Source organism: Triticum aestivum, chromosome 2D (genome assembly GCF_018294505.1).
Source record: "Triticum aestivum cultivar Chinese Spring chromosome 2D, IWGSC CS RefSeq v2.1, whole genome shotgun sequence".
Classification (NCBI taxonomy): domain Eukaryota; kingdom Viridiplantae; phylum Streptophyta; class Magnoliopsida; order Poales; family Poaceae; genus Triticum; species Triticum aestivum.
In genome coordinates this window covers 453,317,014-453,325,501 of record NC_057799.1, presented here as the reverse complement: position 1 = coordinate 453,325,501, position 8,488 = coordinate 453,317,014, and the positions used below count along the sequence as shown (strand labels likewise).

The window sequence follows — 8,488 nt, the reverse complement described above, 5'->3', positions numbered from 1 at the left end:
GGGCTGAGCCATAATCATGTAGGCACACATACACCCGTTTTTGTTGGTTTTATTTTTTTTTCATATTTAAAAAAATTAAATACATATATTCCAAAAAACTTAATGTACATAATTTTGTAGAAAACACCGTGAATTGGAAAATTGCTAATGCAGTGTAATATTTTTGTTAGTGTAATTTTTATAAAATGTTGATACCAGTCAAAATAATTTCTCTGACATTAAAAAAATGTTCATGCATCTCGAAAAACCATACATGATTTTTTTAAAATATTTTATAGAATGTAAAACATATTTTTCTTACCGTTCAAAAGAAATGTAAGTTTTACTTTAAAATATTCACACATTTTAAAAAATATGTTTGTGACTTTTAAGAAATTTTTTATTTATTTTTGACGTATCATTCCAAAAAAAAAATTCAGCGTGTGTTGGAAAATTGTTTAACACGTATTCCAAAAATGTTCAAAAACATGTATTTAATTTTTTAAACATGGATAAAAATATTTATATGAATATTTAAAATTTATAATATGTGTGGAAAAAATGACTTCATAATTAATACTTTAAAAAATTTGATCATGTATTTTAAAAAGGTAAACGTGTATAAAAAATGTTTCTGACGTATACGAGAAATGTACAATGTGTACAGAATAATTGGACATGTTTTGAAATGCAAGTAAAAATAAAAAACGGAAGAAAACCGGTGAAAGATACAAAGAAAACCAAAAAATGCGAAGAAAAAGTAAAAATGAGAACGAAAATAATAACAATAACCGTACAAAACCGAAAGAGAAAAAGAAAAAAACTCGCCCAGTGGGAGCTACAGTATTGGGCCGTTCCACTAGCCTTGCGCAGGAGGCGAGCCGGAGCCGCCGCGGGGGCTTGTGGGCTCTCTCTCCCTCTCTCCCAAAGCCGTGGGCTCTCTTTCCCTCTCTCCCCCAAAGCCCCCGGCCATGGCGAGCCGCCGCGGAGCGCCTCCGCTGCCCCTCAGGCTCCGGCGGCTCCTCCGGTCGCCGATCTCCCGCTGCGCTTGCTTCATAGTCGCATTAACGGTGCTCCTTGTCGTCCTCTCACTTCGCCAGATCGCCCGCGTCGACCTGCCCCGCTCGGACCTGCCCCACCAGGCCCGTTTCCTGATGCTTCCCCTTCACCTTTGTGTCTGTTAGTACTGTTTTTCCCCGCACTAGTTTGTGCGTTAGGCTTCGGTTTTCGATGCGATGCAGGTCTTGTTTGCACAAATTTCTCTAGGCATGTGCCCCCGCTGGTAATTTCATCTCATTTCTTGTGATGCGCCATGCCTTTTATGCAAAGTAGACCAGGATGAAAGTGTTCAATTATTCTTCCTATTGTTGAAACTAAAGGTTGGTGCAGTTGCTAGACAAACCATCTCGACATCCTGTGAGTGTTGAGCCAGCGAAACTTGAGGATGGTGTATGATTTAATTGTCATACAGTTAGATGCCTGTTTATTTTTTACCCCTTTTTAGTGAAAAGCTCAAATGCCTGGTGTGAAGTGTATTTCTGATGACTTTGAATACGTTGTTAAGAAACATAGTGCTACGTAATGCTCAGTATCCCCTTATAAATTTCTATTTCTTGGATGTTACTTGTATAACAACTTACCATACATATGCATTTGAAAATGAGAAGACCTAACTTCTTATAGAAATCCAAAATTACTTCATGTGCTGGCTAGCCATTTTCTTTAGATGAAACTAATATTGACTCAGTGTATTCATGGTACTGAACTGGAGTTTTAACTGATGTTCAGGTGCCGAATGAGCAGCTGTGGGTTTCTAATGGCTACGGTTATCATGCTTGTGTCACACCAACCCACAGATATATTGGTATTTTTTTTCTTATGCAGCATTTTTTTAAAACATACCGTGATTCCTACTCTGTTTACTAAGTTGAGTTGCTCTAATTGTTTGTAAATTGGTAAGTGTTTGTTGCTGGCGGTATGAAGTTGGAATTTGGTAGAAACTACCATCGTCAGCCACGCTTGGTGGTTTTTTTTTGTCTACTAATGAAAATATTACTAGACTATTTAGTCTCCAGTAGGTTTAAATGTGTTTTATTTATAAAAGGATGTCTTCTCAACAGCGCTACTGTTTTGTGAATGTCTCTCTTTTCGAGTAACTAGTGTCTAAACGGAGCAATCTAATGTATATAACTACAATGGTGATATGGCTTAATTAGGATTCTGCACTAGGAGTAAACTTTAGAATAAACAGAGATATAGCGCTTTGTTCAGAGATCAGTTTTACATATATACTCTCTATATGCTTTGCGGTCCTAATTTCTCCTTTAGTGTAACTACCTTTGATCTTCTTAATTCTTATATGTAAGTCAAACATCTAGGTGCAGATGTGCAGTATCTTACATTTGATAATAAGAATATGTGCTTTATGTGCAATAGGAGTGATACAACAATTATGGTATAGCTTATTCTTCTAGTCCTTATTTTAGGGTCAAATGTCCCTGAATCTGTATCCTTGTATCTATATTACTCTGCTGTAGAAACACTGTCATGCAAATTCAGTGCACATACATGTTTTCTTGGTAAGTTTCCCTCAATATTGTTTTGTTTAGTAACACCCTGTTTTTTTGCATCACCAGGTCCAATAGAGTCGGACCGCTATATGACTGTTAGAAGTAATGGAGGACTCAACCAAATGCGAACTGGAGTAAGTTCGTGCACCAAAACTTAGCTTCTAGCTCCATGGTTTATCCGACTTACACTTCATACTTTTGCACTCCTGTAATAATAATTGCATGTATATATGCATTTTCTTCTTCTGAATATCCAGTTCTGCTTTTGTTGATGTATTTATCTATTTCATTATGTTATCTTCTTGATTATTACCATTAAATTAATATTTTTCTTGAGATTTGTTCAAGTACGGTCACCAAACTTTGTTTGAATCCTGTTATCTCCCCTCTGCAGATCTGTGATATGATTGCAGTAGCCCGCTTGGTGAATGCAACACTTGTTATTCCTCAGTTAGACAAGCGATCTTTTTGGCAAGATACCAGGTTTTGACTGTTGTATATTTGGTTGATTGTCCAATCTCGTTCATGTTTATCTAAAATCCAATTCGCACCAATACATGCAGTACGTTTAAAGACATCTTCAATGAGCCTGGTTTTATTAAAGCTCTGGAAGGTGATGTCCATATCGTTAGTGACTTGCCTGAAAGTTTGCAATCTGCTCCAAGAGCTCGGAAGCACTTCACTTCATGGTCTGGTGCGAGCTATTACGAGGATGTGAAAGAACTTTGGAAGGATCACAAGGTAGTATTCAATTCAGATACTCCATTAGCTACCTCAATGTACTGACTTGTAGCTGTTTTCATAAGAAAAATAGCATCCTTTCTGTTCAATAAAGCTAGACATTTTAGTGGACTATCATTTTGCTATTTTTTCTTTGTATCCTTCAAGATATTGAATGATGTGATCTGAAACTTTTGGTTTTGTTCTGGTATGGAGAGTTGAAAGTGCTACCACATTACTCTGTTACCAGTTATTGAAATTATTCTTTATGGAAAGCATCTTCATTAATGTTTCCAAGCAATATGACGTATAGAAAGATCGCCAATCTATTTTCTGTACTTAGCAACATGGCTGTTCTTTGACATGGTGGTTGTATCAGACATTCTCATTTGACACAAATTATTTGAGCAACACTTATATAAAAATATAGATTTTCAAAAAAATTGTCTGAATAATTTGATTTTTTTTCTTCTGTATTTGGAGTCTGAAGCTCATTTATTTCAGTTCACCTGATCGCCTCCGAATTATATTCTACAGGTAGTTCACGTCCCAAAATCTGATTCACGGCTTGCAAACAATGGTCTTCCAATTGATATCCAGAGATTAAGATGCCGCTGTCTTTACCAAGCATTGCGTTTCTCAGATCCAATCGAGGACCTTGGAAAGGCATGAACATTCTCTTAGTAACTTAAATCTTTAACTATGATTGTGTTACAGTCTTCAATTTGCACTTGGAGATTTATGACACTCTGTAAACTAGGTTCTGAGCCAACATAACACTTGCACAACAGAAGCTTGTGGAGCGTCTAAAATCACGTGGAAAGTTTATTGCTCTTCATCTACGATATGAAAAAGATATGCTAGCATTCACGGGCTGCACTTATGGTCTGAGTGAATCCGAAGCGGACGAATTGAGAATCATGAGGTATGAACAATCAGCACAAATATGTGCAGTTTTATTTCTACATGCAAGTTATATTAACTGGTTTCATGTATCTCAACAGAGAGAAAACAAGCCATTGGAAACTGAAGGACATAAACTCAACTGAACAGAGATCTGGAGGTAATTGTCCATTGACTCCACATGAGGTGGGGATGTTTCTACGTGCGATGGGATATACCAAGTCCACGTGGATCTACATTGCAGCTGGTGAAATTTATGGTGGTGATAAGTATATATCAAAATTGAGATCGTACTTTCCAAACTTGGTTAGCAAGGTTGTTAGCAGTGTTACTTCTTTTATTGATTAGCTCCACCATCCTTCACTATTCTACTAAAGTAATATACTTCTGCAGGAAGTGCTGGCAACAAAAGAAGAGCTTGAGAAGTTTAAGAATCATGCTTCTCAAGTTGCAGCACTTGACTACATAATTTCAGTGGAAAGTGATGTGTTTATTCCATCACACTCCGGCAATATGGCAAGAGCTGTTGAGGGCCATCGTAGATTTCTGGGTCATCGCAAGACTTTGACTCCTGATAGGTAAACATATTTTGCTATTTAACGTGTTGCTATTTTTTCTTTCCCCCCCTATAGTTTCCCTCAAAACAAGACTTTATGTAATAAGGTAGTAACCACTTCAAAATTATTTTGAAGGTCTTGTATGTCATACAAGACTACTTATTTAAAAATTAGAGCACCTGATTGGCTGCACACGTGTGTTTTATGTGTCGGTGTTGTGGCATCTAAGAGCAGCTGGCTGGTAGATGGACCCAGTTTAGTGCAGGAGTATCTCAGGTTGTGGAGTCCAAGTAAAGTCTTCAGTAGGTTGTGTTAAAGTCAGTTTGGAATAGCTCTATGAAGGAGCAATCTTGTAATAGTTTCCAGCCGCCACCAAATGGTGCATTGCCTGCTTTCCTTACAAAGGGGTTAATGTTCACTGAACAGTATTCCAGCTTGCGGCAGCTGCAAATAATAAGATTCCTCCTTTATAGAGCTATTCCAAACTGACTTGAACAAAACCGACTTAAGACTCTTTACTTCTAATAGGACTCTTACACACCCTGGATACACCCGCACTAAACTGGACTCATCTAACAGCCAGCTGGATTCTCTTAGATGCCACAACAGGGCGTGTGTACCTGCGCATGTGAAGTTATGTATCCTTAGTGGAACTATGTTCTATTACTCACAAATAATACTCCTAATGTTTGATGTCTATGAATCTTGACCGAGTGGATGGGTGCATGTGGACTAAGTCCTGTTGCATTTAATCCTCAGGAGAGGATTGGTGGAACTCTTTGGCTTACTTGAAAAAGGAGAACTTACGGAAGGTCCTAAGCTGTCCTCACTTGTTACTAAAATGCATAAATACAGGTGAGATTTTATTGAATATATGAAAATGTCAAATCACATGCACATGACTTCTGTTCCACACTTCATGGATTGTACTGAGTTTGCATCTCTGTTTTCAGGCAAGGCGCCCCAAGGAAGAGATATGCGTCCTTGCCTGGGAGCAAGGGCAGAGCACGACTTAGGACAGAGGAATCCTTTTATGAAAACCCATTCCCGGAGTGCATCTGCCTGACTGGGAAGCATTGATGTGATGATGGTGTAAAGGTATGCCACTGTCCTCTAGCAGCATTATACTAGACTTGTTAGTTTGGAGGTAACTTACTTTTGAATCAAAAGTAGTTTAAATCATATAAATGAGTCATTTGCTAATAGTTATTTTGTCTCTTCAATCTTCTGACAACTACATGAAAAATATGTGTTGTATGAAGACCCAAGTACAGCAAAAGTTAACCATAGAGCAATTTTTAAGATATCGGGAGGGGAGTCCCTTCCTACCCTAGAGTTAACTTTCTGTTCTAGCTTGCCTGTGAATATCGATTTAATGATAATGCTTTCAGCAACTCTAGCATAATGCTGGTTCTTCTATGACTCTGATTGAGATTTTCCTTTTAGGTTACCCATGAGGTTATTATGTATACACTATATATATTTTTTGTTTATGTTGTAGTTGCTGCTCATATCATTCTGTAGTCATTTGTATTGCTTTATTCATCAAACTTTAGCATATCCTAGAACCATTTGAGTGAACTTTGAACTGTTCTTATTTACAGCTACATATCACATATACTGGAGCTCTAGTGATGCCTTGAAAGTTTAAATCACACTCATACTCCATGACGCGTTCACACAAGTCAGGCAAGGGCATCATTCTTTCCCTGATCTAGATGTAAGAACCCTATATGAGTATATGGAGGCCGGCAAGTGCAGTGAAACAACTCTACATGTATCAGTCTATCAGTTCATTGCCAGTCATATAGATTTGACCTGTAGTAGGCTATAGCCAAGGAAACTTAAAACGCGCATTTATGCGTTTTGGCCTGGAAGTTGTTATATGCGCCCCTGAAGGCACCTTTAGGTCTGAATTCTTACTGTAACTAGAAGAGGAAGCTTACATACAATGTTCAATTTCTTCAGCTACAAAATCATCGTTACAAATGATGTGTACTTACCCTCCCTTTACATAACGGCATCCCTCATTTTCTCTAGTAATGAAACAGATTATGTGATGAACGAACCCAGTGGAACCACCCTAGACTACGCGGAATGATTCTGCTATTTGCTTCAGATCCTTGTAATGCCTCTTCCATTGCAGCCCTGCAAAAATACATAATTCCTTTTGATGAGAAAAGTGACCACAGAAATCAACACTATATAGTGATAAGGACAGTTATTTCACCGTTTGCAGTTACGCTGAACAGGTAGAGCCTATTCCCAGCAGCCGTAGCTGTGATGAAGATGTGAGGTGGTTCCAGCTCGAACTGGTAGTAAGTTCTTCCGGAGTACTCAGCTGTGGCTGTGGACAGAACCTTCCCTTCCACATTCTCGCCGATGACCTCCGGTCCAAAGGCGTTGATCACCTTCTCCGGTGTGCCGATCTTCTCGATTGTTGCATCATCAAGGTCATCTTGGCAGTTTCAGCATGCTAGTCAGTACCGTGAGACAGTTACCACACTAAGAAATGAGTATGCCAGGAAAGAACAATTTCTTGAGGGCTCACCTGCAAACCTACGAGTGGGCGCTACAATGACAGATAATCGGCCCTCCTTGGGGTTTCCGAACCGCAGGTCGATCTCCGTGCCACCGAGATCAGCAATCGACACTGGTGTCTACATTAGAACACGAGTTTTGCATCAGAGATTGTGTGACCAAGCATGTTCTGAAGACCGAATTTCTGTCGGTAGCTCGAGTTCTCACCTCTTCCCAGCCATCAGGAACTTTGAAGCTGTACGGGATGATCGGGCTCCAGCCGACTCCGTGGCCGCCAGACTTTTCGTCCGGCCTGCGGTATGTTTTCCAACCTATCTGAACAAATTACATCCTTATGACATGCACCATGAGAATATGGAAGACTTCCTCTGAACTGAACTAGCAAGAACAAAAACATCCTACGGAGTATATCACATGGAATTAGTAGATCAAGGTGGCAGCAAGAACCAACCATTCTGATCAGGGCCAGACAGCCCGGGGATCCTCCCTGCCAGCGGGCCCTGCTTGGCCGCTGCCAGGCCATCGCCTGCAAAGCCAAGCACCGAAACTCCACAAGCTGCTGCTGCAGAGGCCAGTGCATTTCTCCTCCCTACCAAGGCCACCATCACCCCCTCTCTCCCCTCTTCTTCATGTGATCCTGACAGGGTGGGCCCATAGCTGCACCTCACAACCGTAGGCGCCCTCCCCTTGGTAGGGTTGGCCTGCTTTGTGAGGAACAGAGAGGAGGAGGAGGAGCTTGGCGAGAAGAGGGCCAAGCTGCTCATCTCTGCTAGCTAGAAGTGTTCCTGCCTCTCCTGCAGGGTGTGTGTGATTCGGCTCTGCCTGTGTGTTTCTTGGGTACTGCTGCTGCTTCTGGTTTTGCCTAGAGAGAATTATCTCTTTTTGTTCGGTTCATCTTCATCATACATACTCCGCGGGCTGCTGTGGGCCGCAGGCGATGAGTGGCCAGGAGGGGTTGAGGGTTGAGACCAAACATCTCACCTTTACCCAGTTTGTTTTCTGCCGTGCCTAGCTCAATTGGATTTTTTTTTTCACTTTTGGCTTTGGCTTTGCACGTAAAATCTGAGTAAATAAGAGCATCTACAGCCGAAAATCCGGGCCCTCAAACGCTCGCGGACGCGTCCAGGCACGTCCACGGGCTGACCGGTCAGTCCTCAAATTGAGTCATTCACATCCGTGTATCTCATATCCAATCCCCTACATCTATACTAAACCATG

At 40.4% G+C, this 8,488-nt stretch overlaps 2 protein-coding genes across 3 annotated transcripts; one reads left to right on the top strand and one right to left on the bottom strand.

Annotated features, from left to right (window-relative positions):
- The first annotated feature begins 894 nt into the window (after positions 1 to 894).
- On the top strand, positions 895 to 6,721 carry LOC123053780 (O-fucosyltransferase 38). The gene is made up of 12 exons (XM_044477330.1): positions 895 to 1,121; positions 1,768 to 1,843; positions 2,616 to 2,683; positions 2,944 to 3,032; positions 3,113 to 3,290; positions 3,807 to 3,935; positions 4,061 to 4,194; positions 4,274 to 4,487; positions 4,566 to 4,750; positions 5,489 to 5,584; positions 5,683 to 5,827; positions 6,334 to 6,721. Exons 1-11 carry the CDS (start codon positions 951 to 953, stop codon positions 5,807 to 5,809), a joined length of 1,467 nt encoding a protein of 488 aa, XP_044333265.1. The 5' UTR covers positions 895 to 950; the 3' UTR covers positions 5,810 to 5,827; positions 6,334 to 6,721.
- On the bottom strand, positions 6,608 to 8,150 carry LOC123053781 (psbP domain-containing protein 4, chloroplastic). 2 transcript variants are annotated; one of them, XM_044477331.1, is made up of 5 exons: positions 7,722 to 8,150; positions 7,478 to 7,581; positions 7,281 to 7,389; positions 6,960 to 7,187; positions 6,608 to 6,877 (listed from the first exon to the last, which is right to left on the bottom strand). In XM_044477331.1, exons 1-5 carry the CDS (start codon positions 8,032 to 8,034, stop codon positions 6,813 to 6,815), a joined length of 819 nt encoding a protein of 272 aa, XP_044333266.1. In that variant the 5' UTR covers positions 8,035 to 8,150; the 3' UTR covers positions 6,608 to 6,812. The 2 variants fall into 2 exon arrangements, with proteins under 2 accessions (XP_044333266.1, XP_044333267.1); XM_044477332.1 differs by having other exon boundaries at positions 7,478 to 7,585; positions 7,722 to 8,006.
- Positions 8,151 to 8,488: the final 338 nt, after the last annotated feature.

Coding starts and splice junctions, on each gene's coding strand:
- LOC123053781 (XM_044477331.1), bottom strand. CDS start 8,034: ATGAGCAGCTTGGCCCTCTTCTCGCCAAGCTCCTCCTCCTCCTCTCTG. Junction 7,582..7,721: donor GTCTGGCCCTGATCAGAATG/GTTGGTTCTTGC, acceptor TTGTTCAGATAG/GTTGGAAAACATACCGCAGG. Junction 7,188..7,280: donor GCCCACTCGTAGGTTTGCAG/GTGAGCCCTCAA, acceptor GAAACTGCCAAG/ATGACCTTGATGATGCAACA.
- LOC123053780 (XM_044477330.1), top strand. CDS start 951: ATGGCGAGCCGCCGCGGAGCGCCTCCGCTGCCCCTCAGGCTCCGGCGG. Junction 1,122..1,767: donor GCTCGGACCTGCCCCACCAG/GCCCGTTTCCTG, acceptor ACTGATGTTCAG/GTGCCGAATGAGCAGCTGTG. Junction 3,936..4,060: donor CAATCGAGGACCTTGGAAAG/GCATGAACATTC, acceptor CTTGCACAACAG/AAGCTTGTGGAGCGTCTAAA.